A 24,896-nucleotide genomic window follows, 5' to 3' on the forward strand; every position below is an offset into this window, starting at 1 on the left:
TCTTTATCTTTTTTGAAAGAGCAGTTCTCATGGCGCTGGATTTTTTGATCTGTGGCTGATTCTTTTGAAAGAGTGGTCTGTGTGCATGCTCTCTTTCAAAAGAGCAGATCACTCTTTTGAGCTGCTTTTGTGTGTGTGGATGCTCTCTTTCAGAAGAGATTCTGGAAGGACTTCTTTTGAAAGATTGCTGAGTGTAGATGTAGCCTATGGTTGGTAATTGGCTTTATATTGTTGTTGCTTTACTGTAAAAGAGCAAAGGGGATGGGGAGGAAGGAAACAAAATATAATACTTTTTGGTTGGACTGTTGCACTACACTATAGAGGGCCAAAAGTGCATATTTGTATGTGGCACCAGAGGTGTGCGAGGCACTTTGCAGACAAGTAGACAGGGTTTGTCTATAATAAATAATGTGCGTTACTGTCATGGTCTCAATTTCTGCCCCATGTCTTGCTGTCAATCAACCTGTTTGTATCTTGGAAGTCTTGGCCTTCCTTAACATGCATTACCCAAGTGTGTATTTTTCACACTTGCTTCATTAGATCAATCTGGAACCATTTATTTGCAGAGTACTCTTTTTGGCCATGTCTACTCTGCCCCTCCCTTTCGAAAGGGGTATGCAAATGCTGCCAATGAAAATGCAAACGATATGCTAATTATCTTATCCAGTGCCTTGTTTGCATAATGGTGGCCATTCACTGTTCCAGAAGTGCTGTTTTCGAAATGCAAAACAGCCATGTAGATGGGGTTCCTTCGAAAGGAAACCCCACTTCCGAAAGCACACATTTCTCATTTTTTTTCAGAGATGTCTGGATTAGGGAGGTTTAACCTGTACCCTTTGCCTTGTAAGATACTTTGCATAAATAAGATGCAGTATAAATCCAAATTCTATTTGCTTTTAAACTTGGAAATCCATTTCTCAAATATTGCTGTACATAATGATAACCCTGCGAGCTATCTTTTGTAAAGCTGTCATTTCCAAACTTAATTTTTGATATTTTCTGTCCAGTAATATGTGGCAAATGTCAAAATATAGCATTGTACCTATGTTATAGTTTAACAAAAATAGATTATTAAGCAAGTTGGTTGTGTTATTACTTACACTGAGGTGATGTAGTAACACTTACATGGCCTCCAAGCATGTTAATGCAGGTTATATAGTAATTTGCCAGCAAGGCTTTGGCTAGTTAAAATATAGTACAGGAAGAGTATGCATTCAAACATTTACAGAAGTTACTCGAAAATGCCCTAGACGCTTCAGTGACTGCCAAAAAATTGGAAAGGGGTTAATAATCTGTTCCGGGGTGGGTAACCTTTTTGGGTCAGGGGCCACTGACCTACAGAAAAATCTGTTAGGGGCCACACCCAAGTGAGAAACAAAACAAACCCTTAATTGTTGTGGCTCCTAACTGAGAAGCAGAAAAAAGATTCCCCTTCTTCCCATCACATATCAGCTTCACAGCCTGGGTGGCCTGGGCTGATAGATTCTGTGGTCCTTTTCGTATAGGAACTCCCTATTTGGAGTCCCCTCCTCAGGGTGGGGAAGGGAAGTAGCTGTAGCAAGGGAGATGTACAGAAAGCCAGTTGCTCTGGTCTCTGAGCTGAATGGAGATGGGGCAATGTCTGCTGGCATTTGTTGGTACCTGACCTTGCAGTGAGCCGCAAATGCAGGACTTGTGCCCTCTGCAGCTGAGAGCCTTCCTTGACTCTCCAGCCTTGTGCCCCCCCCGCCCCACGTTATGGCTGTGTGTCTACATTTTTATGCTCCAGTAGACTAATAGGAATAATTTAGTATTTAAGGCATTTAGAGATAAGCAAGTGCATTTAGTCATCAAGGGTAGTTGGCTGGTGGCCAATGGGAAGGTTTTCATTGAACAGGGTGGGCCCTGGGCTATAACGTTTGAGAATCACTGCTATAATAGAATTGAAGATGGCGGCAGACTGGGCTTTATGAGTCTATTAGTGTGTCTGGTCCCTGGGCTTTACTTTCGTTGTCCCTCTTTTATGATAAAGGAATCCATAAAGTTTTACGTCTGGGCCCTTTTGTCTTCCAGTGGAAACGTGACAGACCCGTAGAATGTGTGGTTATGCTTTCCTGCCTTGGCCAATTGTCAGGGCGGTCCTAGCCCAGAGAAATTGTGTCTTAGTAGCTGGCACCGGTTTCGTGTGGAGCCTTTTGTGACTACAAAATTACTCCCCTGCTAAACCTTCCAACCACGAAATGCAATGCTGGGGGGAAATGTCTGGTCCCAGAACCAACAGCAACGTTTTCAAACCAGTTAAGTCTGTGGCTAGCAGAGATTCTCCATCCCCATAAAATTGTCTTTTTATTTAAGGGCTAAGCTGTTGGCACCTACATTTGAAAATCTTGGCCTAAGCGCAGTTATTCTACAGTTATACCCTGGAGGAAAAAGCATCATCAGAAGAAACGGTCACTGAGAAAATGAGCCTTTGACAAAGCTCTGGAAGTTTGCTCTTATGGCCAGAACCAATGTTCCCTCTTATTTTTTCCATCTAGGTGTGGAATGATTTTACATGTTACTGTAAATCTGCAAATCAGCGGGGCACCATTAGAATTTCTCCTGACTGGCCACCCAAGCACTCCGCTTACAGGAAACACTGGCCAGGGCCCTTTCTGTCCATTCTGTGTTTGCAACTTTGTTGTCCTGGGGATCACCTAGTGAGACGGATGTGGTGTCACATCCTCACAGTCCCCCATATCACCCCAAAACGTTTCACTCTGTATGTCACCAGGATGGCAGCCTGACAGCCAGTGGTCTGAAGCTAAAGCAGAGCAAATTTAAATGAGGTCGTGGCTGCTTATGATACTCCTTTGTTCTTTCACATAAGCTTCCTCCTCTGCCTGGAAACAGAATGAAAGAGAGACTGAATGTCTTTCTCAGCCTTGAAAGTAAAGAGCAAAGTAAAGCCCCCTGTTAAATACTTGAGGCGCATGCCTCCAAACTTACTGTGCGGGACATCCCAATTCAAATCTGGATGTAAGTGAACCCAGTTTACATTCCCTTGGCTGCAGGCAGCCAGAAATCCCGTTTGCAGCTCAACAGCTGCCTGGTTCACTGGATGAAGCAAAAATCCCGGTGCTGGCTTGTTTAATGATCAATTCCTGCAAGCTGCTAACCAGTTACTGAGTCAGTGGTTGCCTCTCTGGCACTCTGCTGCTTTCTCTGGGACAGGGCCGGGAGTACTGGGACAATGGGAGACAATTTCACTGTGGGATCTGTTGCCTCTCTGCAGCCGTTCAATGTTGCTGACATTATTGTTGTTGTGGCTTATTTTGCTTTGAACGTGGCTGTGGGAATATGGGTAAGAGGTTTTTTTAAATTTAATTTGCTATTATGTGTTTGTCTTTGCAATTTCTGTCTCCTGTCTCAGGGCCGGCTTCTCCGGTGCCACTCGAAGGGATCAGGAGCATTGTTTTGGAAATCTTCCGTGGTTAATTTCTTTATTTTACTGTTAAACCTTTGCAACTTGGCTTTCTGGACTTGAGCCTACGAGGTGCTAAGGGTACTTAGCTTCTGCTCACTCCATCCCAAAGGGTCCCAGATTGCACCCTGTTCCTACCCACCTGCCTGCTTTTGACTGCAAGTCGAGGGTCTACATTCCTGATCTTGCAAGCAAGTAGTCCTCTGAAACTGGAAAAAGGACTTGTGTGAGCAGGGGTTGCTGGACTGGCCCCCAGACCTCTCTGGTGAATCACAGACATCTGTGATTAGTGAGGGGCTGAGCACCTTCAGCTCCAAATGACTTTCAGGGTTTCTGGGCACCTTGATAATCCGCTTGCTCCTGTGTGTCCTGCACCACAAAAGGATGGAGAGGGGAAATTTTGTCCTAGGGAAAGCTCCTACTCTTATTAAAAATGCCTAGTCTTGGCTGCTCAAATCGTCTCTGAAAGACCCCACCCCAGAAAGCTGCTGAGAACTTGATTTGCCTTCATAGAAAGGGCTGAATCAGTCCAACTAGAAACTGAACCTTGCAGCATTCAATGCATGTGAAGAAGGTTGGTTGTTCTTCCCTGGAAGAGGCCTGAGAGGTTCTCAGATTTTTTTCAGAGCCTAACCCATGTTTTAATACAGATTCTGTTGCACGGTCCCCTCCCCTCCCATTCATAACTGTAGACCCGCATCTTCCATCCCTGCCATAGCGGAGTCTTCCATTTCAGGCGCTTCTGAGAGGTCGATTGAGCTACTTGTCTAATCTTATTTCCAGCGTACCCAGGGCTGTACTCCATAAGTGTCAAGGTGCTGTAACATGCATGGCATAAAGCAGCCTCTTCAGAGATTGCTTTTATGGTATTCTCTCTTATGCCTTTATCCTCAAGAGCTAAAGATTACTTCTGATCACCTAAGGATTATTTCTCATCACAGCCTTGAGAAAAGCTGACTGAAAGCTATTCACGTGAGGGACATGCTTAAAGTGAAGCTTGTGTTTAAGTGTTGAGCAGGAGTGGCACTGGAGTACTCAGCGTCTTGCCTGGCTGAGTCTTCAGAAGTTCAGGACATGAGCTGGGGCAGCCGGAGGGAGTCAGTCCAATAGATGCAGCTTTAATAGACAAATGTATTTGCTAATGTTTCTACAGCCCCTGTGCCCACTTAATGGGAAATAATTGTCCCTGGTTTTGGGATGCTAATTTATCAGTAAGACTTAGCTGAGGCCAAGTTAGAGCAGAACAGTATCTTCTATATGGGAACAAAATGAACAGTCTGTCCTGCTGGGGGGAGAGGGGTCTGATATGTTAGTTGGTTAATCCACACGCACATGCACGCCCTCAGGAGGAGGATCTCTGGCTCATAAAAGCAGGCCCCTCTGCCGCGTGAGCTAAAGGGGAAGCCCCAGTAGTTGGTGTTGCATTAGAGGCCTGTTCCAATGTCCATTTCCGCCCCCTAGGAGAACGCCCATTGACTTCCCTTGGGGTTGAATCAAACCCCAGCAGAGGCAGGGTTCTCTGTCTCTGTTGGCCTCCTGCCACTGGATGTGAGCTGGTCTGTAGTGCAATGGTACGTCCAAGGCAAGCCTTCTGCTCAGTGCTGAAGCTGGATGTGCCTGTCTGCTGTGACACCATCTCTCAGGTTCCTCTGTTGATACTCAGCTTGATGGGCTCTGTACTGCCCAGGAAGCTGCCACCTGTGTCGTACTTACGTGGCCTACCTAGTAGCAAGTGTACTGGATAGGGATTCAGGAGACTTGTGTTCTACTCCTGGCTTGGGTCTGCTGGGAGAGGTGGGCAGATTTTTGTCTCAGTTTTCCCACCTGTACAATAGGGATAATGCTGCTGTACTGTCTGAAGCTCTTCAATATTCTGCTGCTAGGTGGTTATAATCCTCCCCTCTGCAGAGCTGACAGACTTGCTGGGTCCCAGGACAAGGAGTGGAAGATGTTCCTGGAAGGGGCAGAGCCTTGGGCAAAAGGAGTGGGTCAGGGCAGCCAGCCCTCAATGCCCCTGGGCGCATGCCATGCAGGGCTCCAGCAGCAATTTGAAGGGGCCATGGTTCCAGCTGCCACTGCTGGATGGCCAGTGATGGCCACCAGTCCTGGACCCTTTAGAGTCGCCAGCTCCTGGGGCAACTGTTCCCTCCCGCACATTGGCGGGCCTGTTCCTGTTGTCACATGGCTCTCACTAGTCATCCAAAGGCTCTTTTCCCTTGGTCACTCTCCAGGATGGGTCTATGGGGAGGGGCTGGAGTCTTCCCCTGCTGATCTCTGTTTCCTCTCAGTCCTCCTGCAGGGTGAACAGGAACACGCTCAGTGGCTACTTCCTTGCTGGCAGGAGCATGGCGTGGTGGCCTGTAAGTAGATGCCCCCTCTCTTGGTCTCTCGCTCCAGCTTCTCTTCTGTCCCGCTAGGCAATATAGTCCCCAACAGCTGGGCCTCACCCTGGAAGGCTACTGCAGCGCCATTATCCCCATGAAAAGGATGGCAGCGGTGTCTTCAGGACACCATCCCCTCCAGTGCCCAGAGAGACAGAGCTAATATTGTTCTTGTCTGTGGGGCGAAGCTGCGTGCGGACCTGCCTTGCCACAGGGAGGGCCCCCCTGTGTTTGCACTGAGTTTATTATTACTCAGCAGTTCAGATCATCCCCCATAACGCCTAACACAGGAACATGCTGGATTTCCACCTAGGAAACCTTCCCCACCCTGACTGGAGCCACACTTTAATCCTCCAGTGGTGGGGTCCTCCTCACTGCTGCCCCTCTGAGGATCTATGGTCTCTTGGGTCCTGCCAACTAGGATTCAGGATTGATGGGATCTGTACTTGCCCTACCGTTGCTCAGAGGTTCTGGGGGCATCCACGACCTGTGGTCTGTTAGGTTTCCTTGTAGGCCAGTGTAAGCTTGTGTAGGGGCATTCGGAGCAGCAGGATCTGAATTCTGCCCCGCTGTTGCCAAGGAGCCGTAACTGGTTGTGACCAATGTTTCCTCTAATCTTGTTCGTCCCTGTACAGATTTTTCCCACCTAGGTGCGGAATACGTTTTGTTGTGCGCACTGAGACGTGTTAATGTGCACCACTAGAAGTACAAACCAAGCTGTGGGCGCTCTGCGAATCAGCTGGGCAGCACTGGAATCCTCCGCAGCGGCCACACAAGCACCCAGCTTATAGGAAACACTTGTGACAGCATCGTGGTGGCCCCTGGAAGGTCATAGGTGGCCCCAGATTTGTTTCCACCAATATATTCCTGCTGCATTTTATTCTTGCCTAGAAATACAGACTGGCTGACCCCCTGCCCAGGCCTCTTCCCTACAGGTCAACCACTGGCCCTTTAATCTTGGAGGTGCGATTGTGTGTCACGGGACTGCTGACTACAGAAGATTACACAAGGCTTCCTGGCCCATGTTCTCTGGTGTACCTGTTGAGTTTAAAGAGGACATGAGCTCAGGTAGCCATAGAATCATACAACATTAGAACTGGGAGGGACCTCAGCACGTCACTGAGTCCAGTTTCCTGCCCTCCCGGCAGGGCCAAAGACCGTCTAGATCATCCGTGACATGTTTATCTAACTTTCTCTTAAATACTCCAAAACCTCCTTGGGCAATTTACTGCAGTGTTTAACCACCACGATGTCCAGCCTAAACGTCCCTCCATCATGCTGAGCCAAAGGTCTAACTTGCTTTAATTCATTCTCAGTTAAAGGCCCTGAATGCGTATATTCTCATTGGCTTTAGCTCAACATGCAGGAAGTGGCCGGTAGGGTCCTCCATATTTACATGCTCCACTCCACATCTATAAATCTACTAAAACAAGCCTTCAAACCCACGAGAGATAATACCTAAGCAAGCGAGCAGGCTCACCCTGTGGGCTGCGTAGCAAAGAGGCTGATGCCTAGTTAAGCTGTGCCCACTAATGGCCCTGCCTTGTTTTTGGTCTGCAGATTGGAGCTTCCCTCTTTGCCAGCAGTGAAGGATCGGGGCTCTTTATTGGACTGGCTGGGACTGGAGCGGCTGGGGGAATCGCCGTCACTGGCTTTGAATGGAACGTGAGTCACTTTGCTTTATTCAGCTAATCGGTCCCTGGAGCCGGCTGGGTTGGGCAAAGCTGGACCCGCATCTGTAGCATGTGCCAATAGCCCTATTAGGGCTGATGGGGGAAATGTGTAACCCTTGCTAAGCTCTCTCTGGATCCCTCTATCGCCAGGGACTCAGACAGATGGTTAGGAGCCTGCTGGAGTCCCTGGTGCTTTAGTGCAGGCCCCAGAGGCTCATGCTTGCAGACGCAGAGGTCCCCAGTCCATCCCCTGCAGACATCCCCACTGGGGAGCCTCTGGGAAATTGATAGCCATGAAAGCCACACGCTGGCTTTCCAAGCATTTCTCCAGGAGGCCGTTGGGCTCTGTGTTAACATAAGGCCTTAGGCTGCAGGAGGTTCGGTGCCTAAGAGTTAGCATGAAATCTCTGGTCCTCTGTTGTGTCACCAGTGCCGGGTGCTCAGCGTGGAGGAAGAGCGTTTTATCCGGCGATGTGGCCATAAGGAGTTCTGTGTGCTGCCCTCAGCATACACTCCTGCCGTGCCTGTTGGAGTCCACGGAGATCCGAGCGTGCAGCTTGGGGCAGGGCTGGGTCCAATTTGGGCCAGGGCTGAGCCTAACTCCTGCTTCCTGCCTGGGACCTAGTGACCTTGCTAATATTAGGATGGCCCTGCTGTGGGCAGAACTGTGATTTATCAGGCCATGCTCTGCCCCTGCTTCTCCCTAGGCTACCTACGTCCTGCTGGCATTGGCCTGGGTGTTCGTACCAGTCTACATCTCCGCGGGGGTAAGTTGAGTCACAGGCACAGCTGGGCAGCCCCATCTCCATGGTCGTTACCAGATACTGTCACTGGCTGGCAAAGGGGGAGCTCTGTGAACTGCACCCAGGGTGAACTCCGCTCTCTTTTTCTGAGCCTGCTCGAAATTGACTCCACCCCTGTGCGCACCGTAACCAGCCTGCAGAATGGGCTGTATGACATGCACTGGGGGACTTCTGATTCTGCCCAGTAGAGAGCAGTGGTGTACACATAGACGCACACGTGTGCAGTCGTTCCCAGCAAACGCTGATCCCCCACCCCGCACTCCCAGAGGCTGGGATATGAGAAATGCTCCTGTTGCTGATCAGACTGATACTAACAATGGTGTTGCCTCAGTGCCTGCCTAGCGCAGTTCCTTGACTCACTGGTTAATTGCAGACTGACATTGTGCAGGACCCTACGAGAAGATGGGGCATGTGGCTGCCTATGGCGTTTGCCTGAGGCTGTCTGGCTCCCCACAAAGCCCCTTGCACACCACCCGGCTCCCTGCGGGTTAGGAGGGACGGAGCCATTCCTGGGCTCTGTTCGGCACGGGGAGGTGTCACCCCGTGCCTCAGGGGCGGGGCTCCCATTAGCTGTCCTGGCGCTTCCCTGTTCTGAGCTGGGCTACAGCTACTTTTGGCCAGGGGGCCGCCAGGCCGTGCACTGACTGTGGTTCCCTCCTGCCTGCCTCTCAGATCGTCACCATGCCGGAGTATCTCCAGCGGCGATTTGGAGGGGAGAGAATCCGGATGTACCTCTCGGTCCTGTCACTCCTGCTCTCCGTCTTCACCAAAATATCGGTGAGTGGCCAGGACTCGGCCGGGAAATACGACCTGGCCCTGGGCACCTGTCTGCTCTGCTCTGCTGCTGAACACCTGGGCAAAAGCCACGTAATCAAACCTGGCCATGGGATGGTTCCGCGGGGACTTGGCTGCTGTAGTGGTGTTTAGGGCTGTATTTGGTTTCCAGCAGCAGAGGGGTAACAGTGTGCTCAGGCCCCAGGAAGGAGGGAGAGCTGGGCACTGGGCGGGAGCCAGGGAGGGCTAAAAAAGCAGCTGTTGGAAGTCTTGGAGTGGCCAAGCTGAGCGCGCAGGGGTTAGAAGAGGCGGGGACCAATGGGGGGGTTGTTCGTACACCAACAGTTAGGCCAGGTCTACAGCACAGTACTCGGTTGACCCTGCTTACATGGCTCAGGGATGTGAGAAAACCCAGCCCTGGGTGATCTAAGCTCTGGTGTAGGCAGCACTAAGTCAGCTGAAGAATGTTTCTACTAACCTATCTCCTGCAGCCTGGGGAGAACTACGGGGAGAACTACAGGGAGAACTCCCGTAACCACTGCCGAACCCCTCCTGTTGCTGCAGCGAATGTCTACACAGAAGCGCTACAGCAGCTTCTCACTTGAGTTACTCCATTTGCGGAGTTGGGAAAAGTACCCCAAAAGTTACTTGAGTAAAAGTGCAGCAGCTTTCACTTCTGGATACTTGTACAATGATGCATGTGTGCTTTTACTCAAGTAGTTTTCGAGAGGGACACCGGTGACTAGTACTTAAGTATCGACCCCCACCCCTGCGCAGCTGTATTTTTACTCAGATAACTTTTGGTGTACGTTTTCAACCTCTGTCCTTTTGAGTTATGCACTGGAGCTGGCCCAGCTTGAATGAGGGGAACGGCTGGGGGACCCCACGCTCCTCTGGCTACACCAAGGGATTGGGTTAGCGGAATGGTTGGGTCAGCAGCTGAGGAGCTGATTTATCCAAGCTGCAGCATCTCTTCTGCGTGCTAGCTCTGGAGCAGACGTGCCCATGCTTTTCCTATTGCGTACCCCCATCTGGCTCCACCAGCTGCCTGTGAACTCCTGCCCCTCTCACCACTGGTACTTTGTGTGTCCTTAACACATCCTGTTGTGAGCCGCCTGTCCGTATTTCGCTGCAACATACAGCTTTAACGATAGTGTGATGTTTATTACCGAAGTGCCCCAGCCTAATGTGGTGCTCAGTTATCCTGGACAGTTGCTGGGCAGCCAGTGGGGCTGACAGCCCCACGGGCCCTGGGGCAAGATGGGAGGGGGGATGGTTCCGCCCTCACCGATGGGGCCGGGCCTCAGGAGGGAAGGGGTGGTGCCTCGGGCAGTCAGTCCTTCGCAACTGCCCAGACCATGGTGCCCCCCCACCCCAGCCCTTGTTGCTGGACAGTGCAGCAATTGAAAGGGATCCAGGGCCCTTTCGACTCTCTGAGCTCCTATGCAATTCCCCCCATCAGTGGGACTATGGGCAACTGAACTCACCCTGATGTTGTTTGGTGATTGGGTGGTGAGAGATCCCGACGTCAGCATCTCTGTGTTCTCATTGGTACATCCTGAATTCAATTCACTACCGCGTTGCATGCAACAGATTCCCACCGAACTGTAAAGTGCGGAATAGCCTGCTCTGAAACGATATGTAAGATGATTAATAAACCCGCCATTGCACAATTTCTCCCTCCAGAGTTGTCTCGCGAACCCACATGGGGGTGTGTACAACAGGATGGGAACCTTTCAGCTAGAGTCAGCATCACTCCGAGCTTCAGCCCACGTGGGCCAGCCAGCTCGAGGTGGAGATTTCTGTGTGTGGACAGAAGTCAGGCAGGGGCTACACTCACGTCATACCTTGACCTAACGCTGCAGTGACAACCAACCCTTAGGAAACGCTCAACTCTAACAACTAGTGCTATTGGCACTTGCTCTTCCCAATGAGAGGTGCGTGAGGGATGCTGTAGACGGGCGGTTCCCAACCTTTTCCAGGCTGGGACCCATTTTGACAATTCAGGAAGACTCGGTGACCCAAGGGTGGAGGGGGGCTGAAAATTACTTACTGCAGGAGTCTGTTAAGTGGCTTGCCTGGGGTGGCTACGAATATCAAGGCAGAGAAGCTGTCTTTATAATGTGTAATTGCTTCTCTATTGATAGCGATAGCTGCTGGATGTGGCAGCGTTAAGGAGCTGCAAATGGCTTCTTTGAGAGCCACGTGCAGCTCCAAGCTGCTGGCGACCCTTAACAAATCTAATTGTTAATTTTGGGTCCCAGCCCATAGGTTGGGGATACCTGCTGTAGACGGACAGGTGGAGGGCAGTGTTCTCGAACCCGCCACATGTCAGCCGGACTGGCCCATTCTTGGCAGATTCAGCAAAGAGGGAAATGGGACTGGAGCACTGAATTCCCATCTCTCTTACCTGCGCCTTCTCACGTGGTGCTTCCGGCCAGTCCTGTGGAAAAGTGTAGCTGTGAACTTCAGACGTAGCCGGGAAGAAACCACCAGGGGTCAGTAGGAATGAAAAGAGCTTTCTTGTTTAATTAAGAATGAGATCTTTGCCCTGGGGTGAATTGGGCTGCAGGGAGAGGGAGCTTTATGGCATTCCACAGCATGGGCCAAACGCATGCAGGAATTTGCTGATTCCTACAGGGTGGTTATGGCTGTGCCCCTGGCCTTACTCAGGGGTTTTAGAGCTTTTTAGGCCCATTGCATTGAAAACAACCCAAGCTCCTCACTGCTTCCTCCTGCGCTGCTTGATACCTCATGCGTCTCCTGGGTGTCAATGCAGCTGTAATCTGAGGATGCCACCTGGAGCAAAGCACCTGGGTGTGAGGCCAAGAGGATGAGGAACCGAGGACTGCAGGCAGCGTGGGGGGACCCAGATCTGAGCCATGTCTGATCCTGTACCCCCAAGAGGAAACAAACAGGCCAGGTGAAGAATGGAGGAAGAAGTGTAGTCCCAGGGGACAGCCCTGCGCAGCTTCCTGGGGCAGGGCCTGGATGATACACTGCATGGATCTGACAAAGTCTTGGCACGTGTACAGATGAAACAAGCAGTAACTCGCAAGCGGTAACACTGCACGGTGGTGTCTGAGAAGCCCTGCGCCAAGGGATGCTTCTACTGAAATGTTGCTCTTTCCCCACCAGGGGGTGCTCACAACTAGGACGAGTTTGTGCTCACTCTGTGGGGTGTTACCAGTCTTTCAGGCTTGTCCCGCAGTCGCTAGGAATTAAAGAAGAATTGTTAATTAAAATCATGTCATGTATTGAAGCCTCCCGGGATACAGCCACCCTAGACTGGCAACCCTAGCTCTGTGTGCTCTGTGACTGCTGCCCCCCACCCTGCCTGCATGGCATTTCCTGACACTGCTGCGGCTTTCCGCCAGACAAGGCTGGATTTGCATTCAAGTGCCCCCAGGCTGATTTGGAGCCTGGATCTGAGTGTGCTGGGTCCTGCTCTTTCAGTGATGGCAGAGCCTTGAGGGGAGGACTTGTGTTGCTAGTACTCAGCAGTGCGAAATCCTCTGCCTGTGCAAACGTCCTCTGGAAGCTCTCTGGAGAGGAAAAGCTCTGGAAAGGAAATGTGGCATCACAGAACCTCTCTGGTCAGTAATGGCCCTTTGATTGAGGTCTCACTGAATGGGACTGGGCCAGCAGAGCAAGACTGGATGGGGAAACAGGAGATCTAGCTTCTCTTCCCAGCACTGCTCCTGATCAGCTGCGTGACCTCGGGTAGGTTTTTTCCTCTCCCTCTGGTCTGAGCCAGGGACAGTCTTTCGCTGGGGTTGCACAGCCCTGATCTGGATTGAAGCACAGCCGTGATGGTTTGAATTTACAGGACTATCATTCCAAATAGGGCTGTTTTTTCAGCCTTTGGTGTTTAAGGACATTGGCCTTGGAAGGGACACCGTTATCCTGGCCTATGTTTCCCCAAGTGTCTAGGACAGGCAGAAAGTGCTGCTGGGAACTCAGTTGAAAGCAGAGGTGGAAAAAGTACCCAAAAAGTTACTTGAGGAAAAGTACAGCTCTAGGGAAGGGGTGTACTTAAGTACAAGTCACTGGCATCCCTCTGGAAAACTACTTGAGTAAAAGTACATGCGCACCTGCACACCCCTTCTTGATTGTACTCAAGTATCCAGAAGTGAAAGCAGCTGCCCTTTTACTCAAGTATCTTTTGGCTACTTTCCCTACCTCTGCTCAAAAGTACCATTCACCAAGCAATGTCCCAGAACCCATCCTTGCTCGGGTGCTGTGCTGATGGAGGTCCTGTCTTTGGGTGATGGTTTGGCCACAGTCCCCCAGGACTTTCTGAGAAGTGAACTGAGAAAACGTGGGCTAGGTGAGATTACTGTAAGATGGGATACACAACTGCTTGAAAGACGGTACTGTTGTCAGTGTTTCACTGTCGGACTGGAGAACGTATCTTGGTCCCATAGTGGTCAGTTCTGGAACCAGTACTGCCTTGTATTGTCATTAATTACTTGGATAATGGAGTGGAGTCTACTTGTAAAATGTGTGCATGATGCCAAGCTGGGAGACGTTGCAAGCCCTTCGGGAACAGGGTTAGAAAATGATCTTGATAAATCAGTGCATTGCTCTGAAGCCAAAAGTATGAAATGCAGCGAAGACGTGCAGAATATTACACCTAAGAAGGAAAAAGCACGTGTAGCTACAAAATGGGGAATGACTGGCCAGGTGTAATGTTGCTGAAGACCATCAGGAGACGGTAGTGGATCATTAATTAAAGTTCACCCGTGAAAGCTCATCGCTGAATAAATCATTTTGTTAGTCTTTAAAGTGGTACATTTCTGCTGCTTTGTTTAATTGAATCTGAGCCAACAAAATGAGGCAGCTGCAAAACAGGCTCATGTCACCCTGGGGTGGATTAACAGGAGTGTTGTGGGTTAATTGTCCCTCTCAGTTCAGCACTGATGAGGCCTCAGCTGGAATGCTATATCCATTCGGGGCGTCACATCTTAGGAAAATTGTTGGCAAGCTGGAGGGAGTCCAGAGGAAAGCAACACAAATGCTCAAAGGTTTGGAAACCCCAACCTGTGCGGCAAGGTTAAAAACCTGCCAGGTTTAGCCTAGAGAAGACTGAGGGGGTTTGATAACAGTCTTCAAATATGTTAAGGGCTGTAAGAAAGGAAGGTGAGTGAGGTAAGTCAGGAAGTGAGGGCTTAACCTGCACCGAGGGAGATTTAGGGGAGAGATTAGGAAGAACTCTCTGCAGCTCCGTTCCTGGCCCAGGGCCGAGGCTGGGGTTGGATCAAGGAGCAGAGCTGCACCTAGCCATCGGCTGTACTGCCTGCCCACTGAGCAGCCCAGCTGCAGCTCTGCTCTGGCCTTGGCATCAGACCCGCCCCAGCTGCGGTGCTAGCCTTGGCCCCCTCACCCCCATCCTTATCCACCCCTCTCAGAGCTGTGGTTCCATTCCTAGGCTTGGCTCTGACTGGTAGTGTTGGGCAGGGGGCAGAAAGGAATAAGGGGGGGTGCAAACCCCAAAAGTTTAGCTATCACTGTTCTAGGCAGTCGGCCAGCTGAGCTGGATACATTCCTTATAATGGACAGTGCTTTGCTCGGGAGCCCAGACCTGGAGGGGTGAGAGGTCTGGGTATTAGCCCTCTGGGCATCCCAGCAGGAACTGACTCCATGGCCTGAAGTTCTTGAATCAGGCAGAAGAGCGATCACTTGGGAAGGTCTCATTTGCTTTGGGATCATCTTCAAGTGCTTGTGTGCCCTGGGTGGCAGATCCCCTAGGTGCTGTTGCCTGGGTTTGGGAAGCTGAGCCCTCTTTTCCTCGTCCCCGGTGATGGGAAGTCCCCAGACCGGCTCAGGAGGGTGGGATCGTGCCATAGTTTGGGACACAATGTTTCTGAGGCGTGTTCCACAGCTGCACTGTGAGGGGTCCCAGGCAGGCTGATAAAGCGTAGACTGTTTCAGAACACCAGAGGCCTGTAGTTTCTTGGTGGCAGGTTCAAATCTTACTGCTGACTCCAGTGAGGGGTTAGACTTCAGGCACTCGAAATGGGCTACCCTAGGGCTAGTGGAAGGTGACATGTCCGAATATACCGGAGAACAGTGGCTGGGCTGGGCCTCTCGCTCTGGTACACCATGACTACTGGCCTGCTTTAAGATCAAGTATGTTCCCCGGCTGTCACGTTCCAGCAGCGTCCTGCACGCCCTTGCCCGTTTTCGCTCTCGTGCAGCCCTGCCGGCATTGGGTAAGGGCCGCTTTCCAAGTGAGGTCACTCTCAGATGCAGGGCAGGGCAAGGCTCCTGCCAGGGCCATAGGCCTGACTTCAAAGACTTGCCCTCCTCGGGCAGTCGAAATGACTTGTCTCGTGAGTGGTTCGGGCCTGCTTTTAATGAGCTTGTTTTCATCTTTGGGACATCTTATTAACCAGCCCGGGGTGCTCTCAGGGTTTGCCACCTGAGCAAAATTATGGGGAAGGTGGAGGTGCTGTGGCCTCTCAGAGCCAGGAATGAAAGGCATTTACAGCCAGGCGTAGCTGGCTGCAAACGCCGGGAGGAACCTCGGAGCAGCTGTTCTGAATGCTGCTCTGCAAGGCTGGGTCTGACCACTGGGACCAAGGGCAAAGGGAAGGCTTGCAGGGCGGTGGCACCCACAGGAACAATGGCTTAGAAGCTGGCGAGTGCTGACATGAAGGATGGTAAATCACTCCAGAGAACATCAGGTGCTCCAGGGAGCGAGCATGAAGGACAATGGTGCCTTTCATCCCAGCTCGAAGGCGGGATGGAACCGTGGGCAAGGGACTGCATCGTTGTTCTCCTGCGAATGAAGGAGGACGCTCTCCATGAGTAATGCCTTGCATGGGACCCGTGGCTTAGGAGAGCAGGATGGGGAACCTGAGCTTCCCCTGCCCCCAGAGTCTCAGGGTGCAGTGGGGCCCTGGGGGGTCCTTATCATTACTGTCGGAGAAGTAGGAAGGGTAACATACCAAAACCTGAAGAACACTTCAGTCTCCCTGGACACTCAGTAACAGAGTTAAAAGTAGCCGTCCTACCACAGCAACAAAAACTTCAAAAATAAACTGTAAAGAAATTTCAGAGCTGCAATTCATTTGCAAACTTGACTCCATCAACCAAGGATTGAACAGAGAGTGGGAGTGGTTGGCCCATTACAAAAGCAGTTTCTCCGCTCTTGATGGTCACACCTCCCCATTAGCGATGGACAATAGACCATATCCCACCGACTGAACTGACTTTATTTCTCTGCTCTTGATGGTCACACCTCCACCTTAACTGCCGATAATGGGCCACATCTATCCTGACTGATTAGACCTTCTCAGCTCTGGCCCTCCCCTTGACTGAGACTCCCTCTTTAAATCCTCCTCTGAACCCTCCCCACTCATGCATCTGCCGAAGTGGGTCTTTGCCCACCAAAGCACATGCTCCAAAATATCTGTTAGTCTATAAGGTGCCACAGGACTTCTTCGTATCATTCTTGGCAAGTTTCTGCTGGTCTCTGACTCATGCACCGTGTCGGTGCAGGAAATTGCCAAGACGAGGAGTTGACCCTTTGCTCCATTGTTAGAGGCTGGGTAAGAGAATTCATACCACGTCCTATTAGGGCTTGATTGTGGCTTTGGTCACGTGTTCTTTGTGGAAGGGCGCCAGCATTCTGGAAGTCACCAGCACTGCCAGTACTCAATAGCCCCCTTCCCGGGCAGCTTCAGCAAAAGCCTTGGACTTCATGGACCCTTTCCAGATGGCCCAGCCTGGGAGGAGTCGAGGCAGATTTGTAACACAGCTAGCACCATTAGCTCATTCGCTGACTGAATGGGCCAGAGCCTCATGTGGTGTAAACCAGCAGAGCCTGAGTGACTCCAGCACAGCTGGATGGGCACAGCCTGGGCGTTATATTGTGCAGCCCTTTGCTGCGACCTGCACGACTGTTTAATAAAAAGAGTCAAAGGTTTTGTACAAATCTGAGTCCCCCTCCCTGAAGGTCTTGGCTGAGTCTTGTGACCCCACAGCTTCAAAGCTCTGCTAGCTGTTTCCTTCCGATGCAGGGCAAGGGCTCTACGTTTCAGTAATAGCCATGGGTCCAGCCGGCTGGAACCTGGCAGCTCTAAGCAGGAGCTAGTTCCCAGCCGCTCAGTCGAACGTGCTGCGAGGGTTCTTCGGGAGGTAAAAGGCCTGTGTGCTAGCCACTAGACCATGCTGCCTCCTCGCTGGCGGCCTACATGAGCGTGAGGGAGGCTGGGAGGCTAGCCCTGATGACTGTTGTACTGTTTTCCCTCCAGACAGGCCCAGCATGGGGAAGTGGCCTTTGGAGCATCCCTTAGTGCTGGCACAGCTCTGCCTTGGAGGGCCCTTTGGGGTGGGGAGGGCAGGTCAGTTCCCTGGGTGATGACCGTGTTCTGTGGCCAGGTGACGCAGGCTGAGACCCCAGCTCAGCTCACACCCTGCCCGTGGGGTAGCACTTTCCTCCAATTGCATGAACGGACTGAGGGGCTGAGCTCTGTCATACCCACATTAGCGCTGGGTGGCTTGCACCTGTTCCCACCTCTCCAGGTGTTGGCAGGGCATGGCTAGGGCCCCCCACAGCCCCTCACCCAAGCACCGTGTTCTCTGTTTCCTATGCAGACGGATCTGTACTCAGGGGCCCTGTTTGTACAAGTCTGCCTGGGCTGGGACCTCTACCTCTCCACTGTCCTGATGCTGGTGGTCACAGCTCTCTACACCATCGCTGGTAAGTCGCAACCCGTCGGAACAGGGAGGACTCGGAGGCTGGTGCGCTGCACTTCGGTTCCCTGTCTAACCGCTGAACTATATCTCAGCCCGCATGCGCTGCCTGTGAGCCTGCTTGAGCAGCCTTGGGGCACACGGCTGCATGCGTGGCTTCTGAGTTGCACTAGCTCCCTGCTGTCTTGTGGATACACACGTGTGCAAACGTGTGCATGTGTAACACTGACAGACCCCCTCTCCTCCGCCATCGTCTGTGGGAGGAATCGAACCGGAGACCTAGAGCTTAGAGCAGGAGCCTCCAGCCGGCTGCTGGTTAGCAAATTCCTGGCATCCCCCCACGCTCAAACCACCCGCGATGCTGACAGCCGCTGTGGGCCCCAGGGCAAGGTGGGAGCAGGACCAGGAGCCAAGAGAAGGGCTGGGGCTAATGGCGATCAGCTCACAGTGCAGGTGCCCATCCCTGTCCCTCACAGCCACATGCAGCCAGCACAACGCAGCCGACCCAGAGCTCCAGCCGCTGCCAAAGTAGTAGTGGTGGTGGCTGAAGCTCTGGACCCCTTTGAAACACTGGGCCGGGAGGCATCCGCCTTGTTACCCAACCCCCTGTTGGTGGGCCTGTAAACCTCTGGACTCCACAGTCGTGGCAGCCCCTGAGTTAGCCCCATGAGCGGATGTGCCCTCATTGCCAGTGCCAGGGATTAAGGCCAGCCCAGAAAGCTTCACCCCATCTCTTTTCCTTCCGTCCAAGCAACGCTCGTCTCAACTGTACCGAGATGTCCTGGTGACTCTCTGGTCCCAAACTAATTGGGCCTGGGTGTTAGTCGCTCCATAGCCCGTATGGCGGTGGGTATTTAGCTCTGTGAGCTCCGGGAACGGGCAGGGTCCCAGAGCCACTGAACCAGGAGAACATCTCTTAAAAGCCGTGAAAGCGAATCGCGTGTTCCAGGTTATGCGAAACCCACAAGCTCTTGGCCAAGAGTCAGTCGCTCGGCTACCTGCTAAGCCGCTGCCTCTCCGCTGGCTGAGTTCCAGGCTCACCGGGCCAGCGGGCACAGCTGACTCACAAGGATGAAGGGTTTGTTTGGCAAGGAGAGCCTGGCTGATCATGGTGGACAGCGTGTGACTGTAGGGGAGTTGCTAAGAGTACAAGGCCCTGCAGGGAGCGGGCCCTGGGGAGGGCGTGGAATTACTGGGGGCGTATGAGGTGGGAGAGTTGGGGCAAGGGGAGGAATCCATCGGCTTTGGCTGCAATGGGGTCTGCAGCTGAGTTCAGGAACCCCATCGCTGGCTTCGTCATAAGCAAGGCAAAGCACTGAGAAATTCTTATTTCTTTCCCCAACGTGCCTCTGCACCCCTGGCATGTACACACGTGCACGCACACACACACACACACACACACACACACCCCTCCTGTTAATAACAGCCGCTGTTCACACACCTGCATTTTGCAAGAAGCTCTGGTGGCCCGAGACCCTGCTGAGCTCGGAGCTGTACAAACCCAGCACACAATGCTGGTGCCTGCCTGAAAGAACTGGCGCTCGTCCCAGGGCAGCGTTCCTGCTCTGAGGGGGTAAGAGGTGGGGCTGGCTGACTGAGCCAGAGGCTGCCTTTGTCCCTGGGGGCTGCCCAGCGACGTGCGAAGCGGAAAGAGACAAAGCAGGGGCCGAGGGCTAATGGGAGCACAGCTGCGTGTCCTGCACAGCATCGTGGAGCTGAGCGGTCCTTGGGCTGCTCTTGCTTCAGCTTCTCTGTCCGGACACACCCTCCCCCAGCTTCCTTTGTATCCCCTGCGCTCCGGGGTCCTGCCCAGCACTCGGCTTTCCCTGGGTCCCCCTCTGCACTTGCACCACGCCCTCACATTCCTGCTCAGCGATGGGCCCACGCTCCCAGCCCTCCCAATGAGGGGCACAGCGGTGGAGTTGGCCCTCCTGTCACACCGTGAGGGAAGCGCTGCCAGGCCTGCTCGGCCGGGGTCAATAACCAACAGGCACATCTCCAGGTGAATGGCTGGGTTTATTGCTGACACGACCACAAAACCCACCCCGGTGCCGAGTGATGCCCCCACGCTGTCTCTCGTTCCCGTCTCGTGCAGGTGGGCTGGCCGCTGTGATCTACACGGATGCGCTGCAGACGCTCATCATGATCGTTGGAGCCGCCATCTTAGCAGTAAGAGGTACGGCCGGGGAGCTGCGCAAACCCACCCCGCCCAGGAAACCTCCTTCCTCATGCAACTCAAGCAGCCCTGAAAATAAATTAACGCTCCTGATCCGAGCGACTCAAAGCCGCGGTGGAGAGGGTGAGATTCGCCACGCTGCGAAGTCTGCCTCGCTCACGCTGCACGCCCTCTGGGTCTAAAGGACCCACAGACTTCGTGCTGGGTCTACACAGGGGTAAAGTCCTCAGCTAGGGCCTTTTCTGCTCCGTTGGTCTCTGCAGCAGGCTCTCAGTGCCCAGTGAGGGATGTAGGATGACAGGCTGGTTAGGCAATGAACTATAAAATTAAAGTTCAAGTTTTTCCTGGGATAACTCCCAGCCACTGACCCTCGGGGATGTTATTGGAGGGGATCGCTGGAAGGGATCTGCCCACATCGGAATACCCTGTCCTTGGGCATTCTCTGAAACACACGCAGCAAAGAGCAAGGGTGGCTCTTCCGGGGGCACGTAGCCAGGAGCTGGAATTGGCAGTGGGCTCTGCCTTCCCTTTCTCAGGGTCTCCTGCTGGCTGTAATTTCATTCACAGGCAGTGCAGGCACCAATCACTGGAGCATGTGCGTGAGGTCAGCCTCACAACACCCCTGAGAGGTAGGGAAGCCTCATCCTTCTACTTGCACAGACAGGGACTTAGGAGCAGAAAGGTTAAGAAACGCATTTCACAGTTACAGTCAGGGCTGGTCTGCCTTGGGAACTTACACCAGCACAGCTACCTCGCACTGGGGTGTGAAAAATCCACCCCCTGCGAGATGTAGCTGAGCGGCCCCGACGGCGCTACGTTCGCAGAAGAATTCTTCGGTTCAACAAGCTGCTGCGTCTCGGGGAGCTGGATTGCCTAGGCAGCTGGGAACCCCCTCCTGCGGCTGTAGCGAGAGTCTGCCTCCACCGCGCCCTGGTGCTGCGGTAGCTGTTAGCTCCCATGCCCTGACTGCGCAGATAGCCACGTCTGCGCTGCGAGAAAGCCATGTGGCACAGGGCCTCTGAGCCTAAGGCGTGGTCTACGCTAGGCAGGTAAGTCGACTGCACAAAAGCAATTCTAGCTGCATCAGTTGCATAGCTTGAATCAACTCGTCTGCAGTCGCCCTGCCCGGCCGCCCTCTCAGAGAGGAGCACAGGGCTGAGCACCAACTCCCAGAGGTCAATTTCCTGTGTCTCTACTGGAGGGGCTGTAAAAAAAAATTAGCTGGAAATTGAATCAAAATACGCTGGCTAAGAAGCAAGTTTGGGAACTGCCAGCAAAGTGATCCCGTGCTTATTAGCCTAGCTCTAGGGGGGTAAAATCACTCAGGCTGACCCAAGGCTCTGAGCAGGGGTCCGCCTGCCTGGTCAGCCCCAGCCCTCACAGTTGTGCGCGCACCTATGTGCGTTCGCTCGCTCCCTGCTGCGTTGAGGCAGAGTCCTTACCCCATCCCCTGGGGTGGGGAGGAACATACCATTGCGCACACGCCCTGTTGTTTGGGTTCATGGCTTGGTTACACCCTGTGGTATTGGCTCATAATTTGGTTACTGTGGCAAATCATTGAAATCCCAGCCTACATTGCTGGTTGCTTGTGGCGCACAACACAAAGACATCAGCTCCATGGGCACTTACGAGGCAGCGGTGGGGCCGGTTCTTGGCAGGCTTCCTTAACTGCAGTGTCCTTCGTTGGGCCAGACTTCCCATGCGCGCAGACGCTAGAGCTGCTGCTCGCAAAGGGCTGCCTTTGGAAAGCCCTGAGTGCATCGACCTGCTTTCTACTCTGGTACAGCTGTGAGCTGCTGTGACAGGCCCTTGCTGGGGCTGCTTTCCCTCTGCATCTGAACTGCCCCCAAAGGGTCACCTCTCAGCAGTGCCATAATGCCAGAAGCACGAGGGTGCCAGCCCTGGCACAAAGACGGCGTGCAGGCAGGGGAGGGTCCTGCTGAGCTGGCAATCCCACGGATCTTGCTGAGGACACCAAGATGGGGCGAGTTGAGCCTGACACGGGGGCAGGACTGGAGCCGGGGATGTCAGATCTAGGGTGGCGGTGGGCTGCTAGCTCTGGCTTCCAGCCGGGGCCCAGCTCTGATTCTTCTCCCCATGCAGGAGGAACAGAAGGCGAGACAGAGACAAGATGCTTTTCCCCTCCCCATCACTTCCAAACAAACTAGAAGCAGCCCCCAGTGTCCAGGCCTGGGGTTTACCCAGCCCTCCCCATCGGGGCTGCTTTCTCAGCCTGACCCCAGACAGCTACGCCGCCCACCCACCCGGCATGGGAGTCTGTTCTCAGCACACGTGCGTCTCCTACATAGCCCAGCGTAAGCCAGAGGAGAGGCTGGCACCTCCCTGCAGAGCGTGTCGTGGTGGCTGGGCATGCAGCGTGCTGGGGAGGGGACAGAAGCAGGCCTGCAGCGCCTGCTCTCAGGTGAACCGGCCACCGGGGCGGGGGTTGCCCCTGCACTGACTGGCTAGGAGGGAAGCGTGGAGGAAGGACGGGGGGTGGCATCCTTTCTCCCCCTTTTGGAAGCCAAGCGTGCTGCCTTCCCATGCATCCATGGCCGAGTTCTCCTCCTGGGCAGCCAGCGTCAGTGGGGCTGGACTGCAGCAGCTACAAGGAGAATTTAGCCTCCACCTCCCAAGGGGCGCGAGGAAGCGAGAGGACAGAGCAGCATCTCGAGCCTGGATTTTGGCTTAGCAGCTCCACCTGGGAGCAGCTGCAGACGGCCCCTGCTCTGGTGGGGAGCTGGGCGCTCTGCGAGCTGCTGAACACGAGCTGCTGGGGGGTGCTCTCGAACAGGGGGCTGGTCTGTGAGCGGCTACCCGAGCTTGTGACCTTAGCACTTAGCACAAGCATCACTTTCACCCCGGAGCGGGATGTGCTCCAGGGAGAAGACGCCATTGCTAAGGGTCCATGTACGTTGCCGTCGGAGGTGTGACTGCAGAACATCCAGATGGGCTTGTACCAGCAGTGGTCTAGTGAGCTCCAGTCCCAGGAGCAGTCCAGTCCGGCCCAGGGGTTAGCAACCCTTCTGAGGTGGAGTGCCGAAATGTGACCTTTTGGCCTCTATGCACGGTCCAAGGGCTGGTGAGCCTTTTAAAAGTCACTAATAGTCCTACTGACAGCAGCTTCATTAATAAATAAAGGTGCGGAGCTTTACCGGTTAGGGGGTAGTTGGTAGCATTAGCTGGTCTTCTGTTAATCTACAGGAGGCCTGGCTTTGAGCCAGCTCCCGGCCGCATGGGGGAGCAGGAGCAGGGCTGAGCTCTCGCCTCGCGTGCTGATGGTGGGGGTTGCTGTCCCCTGGGCTAGCCACTGGTGGACCTGCTCAGCCTCCTTGCTGGGCTTCCCCAGCCCGTAGGAGTTAGATGGACGCCAACTCAGGGATGCCTGGACGTGCTGCTGTCACACCTCCGCTGGCAGTGGAGATCTACCCAAAGAAAACCCAGAGAAGCAAATTAGTATTGCACTTGTGTCTAGGTGCCCAGAGACTATAGTGATGGGCTGGGGGTGGGGAGGGTGACCAGGTCAATACCTAAATAGGTAGAAGATAGTCTGACTCCTGACCCTGCCTTTGGCACCCTCCTGGATCAAGCCACTTGCTACCTCTGCTGGTCTCCTGTAGCACTTCAGCAGGAGCACCCTGCTGCCTAGGGACGGGGCTTCTTTAATAAAAGTACCTCGTCTGCAGTACAAACTCCGTGGAGGAAGTGTCCCAGAGAGACGCCTGGCTCCAGGGACACATCCCCTGGCGGGGAGCCGGAATCTGCTGGGCGCGGCTGAGAAACCCACCAGCTGATGCATGTGCCTCTCGAGTGAGAATAAAACTCCACCGCAGCGCATGGTGGTTCTTTGCCTGGCTCTGCTCCTGTGACAAGCGGGATGGGAGGGAAGATTCTGACTGGGAAGGTGGCTGGGGCTTCTGCCAGCTGATCCACTCCTATTTTCAGGGCTCTAATCGGCCTCCCCTTCCTGTTACCTTCCAGCCTTTGGAGAAATCGGAGGCTCCCAGAACCTGGCCAAGGCTTATTTAAAGGCTGTTCCAGCCAAGATTATCCCCAACACAACCTGCCACCTGCCCCGAGCTGACGCCATGCACCTCTTCCGAGATCCCGTCTCCGGAGACCTCCCCTGGACTGGCATGACTTTCGGGCTGTCGGTTTTGGCCACTTGGTACTGGTGCACCGACCAGGTAAATGTAAACATGTTCCCCCTCCCTCGCGGAATGGCAGCTCCCCACTCCGGGGCCTCCGAATCCTTGCAGTCCACCAGCTTTGGCACCTACAGCTCTTTGCGGCTGGTGGCCCCTGGCAGCCTCCTTTTGGAGTCGGGGGGAACCTGTTGGCCTCCCCCCACCTTGGCCTTGAGGTGCTTGGACTGGGAGAGTTTGGTGAGTGGGATGCCAAGTGTTGTCCTCCCTTCATCCGCTGTCCTCTGGCTTTCTGGCAGGGAGTTCAAGAGTCTGCCGGCTGCTCTGCTGTTGCCTTGCGAGAGGTGGCCGGGCTGCACGTTCCTGGGGGAGCTGAACCCTTTGCTTTGCCAGTATGGTTGGGGGCTGGGGGCTGCGGTGGGTTTTTTAGCACTGGTTCCGTCTGCCTTGTATTTGCTGGGCTGTGGGTTCTTCTCGTGTCTTGGGGCATGGATGCAAACTTTGCCTTGTCCTGTGCAGGCAGGGCTCCTGGCTCTGGGGTGGTGGAAAGGCTGTTTGATAAAGGCGAGAGAAGACAATAAAGGTTACTGGCAAGAATTGGATGTGCACATGCTCCTGAAACACTGCGCATGATGCCACTGATTCACTGTGCAACCTTGGGCATGTCCCATTACCGTTTCCCAGCTATAATACTCCCCAGGTTTGGCAGTACCAGGAACCCCCATGAGAAAGAATTAAGCCTTAGCCCAGCATTTCTCATTGCCATTCTGGATCCAGGCTCTGGGCTTGGAGGAGCCCA

At 53.4% G+C, this 24,896-nt stretch overlaps 2 protein-coding genes across 2 annotated transcripts in view; one reads left to right on the top strand and one right to left on the bottom strand.

Annotated features, from left to right (window-relative positions):
• Positions 1–3,211: 3,211 nt before the first annotated feature.
• SLC5A10 (solute carrier family 5 member 10) overlaps positions 3,212–24,896 on the top strand; it is a 75,495-nt gene continuing 53,810 nt past the window's right edge. The window contains exons 1-8 of the mRNA XM_075010794.1: positions 3,212–3,322; positions 5,731–5,802; positions 7,384–7,488; positions 8,204–8,263; positions 8,972–9,076; positions 17,678–17,783; positions 19,872–19,952; positions 23,934–24,139. Coding sequence (XP_074866895.1) covers positions 3,212–3,322; positions 5,731–5,802; positions 7,384–7,488; positions 8,204–8,263; positions 8,972–9,076; positions 17,678–17,783; positions 19,872–19,952; positions 23,934–24,139 — 846 coding nt within the window. The remainder of the gene's footprint in view (positions 3,323–5,730; positions 5,803–7,383; positions 7,489–8,203; positions 8,264–8,971; positions 9,077–17,677; positions 17,784–19,871; positions 19,953–23,933; positions 24,140–24,896) is intronic.
• The window catches only part of FAM83G (family with sequence similarity 83 member G), a 29,450-nt gene continuing 28,979 nt past the window's right edge, over positions 24,426–24,896 (bottom strand). Inside the window, exon 6 of the mRNA XM_075010795.1 lies at positions 24,426–24,648. Within this exon, the coding sequence (XP_074866896.1) occupies positions 24,524–24,648 (125 nt within the window). The 3' untranslated portion in view covers positions 24,426–24,523. The remainder of the gene's footprint in view (positions 24,649–24,896) is intronic.

This window comes from Carettochelys insculpta, chromosome 16 (assembly GCF_033958435.1).
Source record: "Carettochelys insculpta isolate YL-2023 chromosome 16, ASM3395843v1, whole genome shotgun sequence".
Classification (NCBI taxonomy): Eukaryota; Metazoa; Chordata; order Testudines; family Carettochelyidae; genus Carettochelys; species Carettochelys insculpta.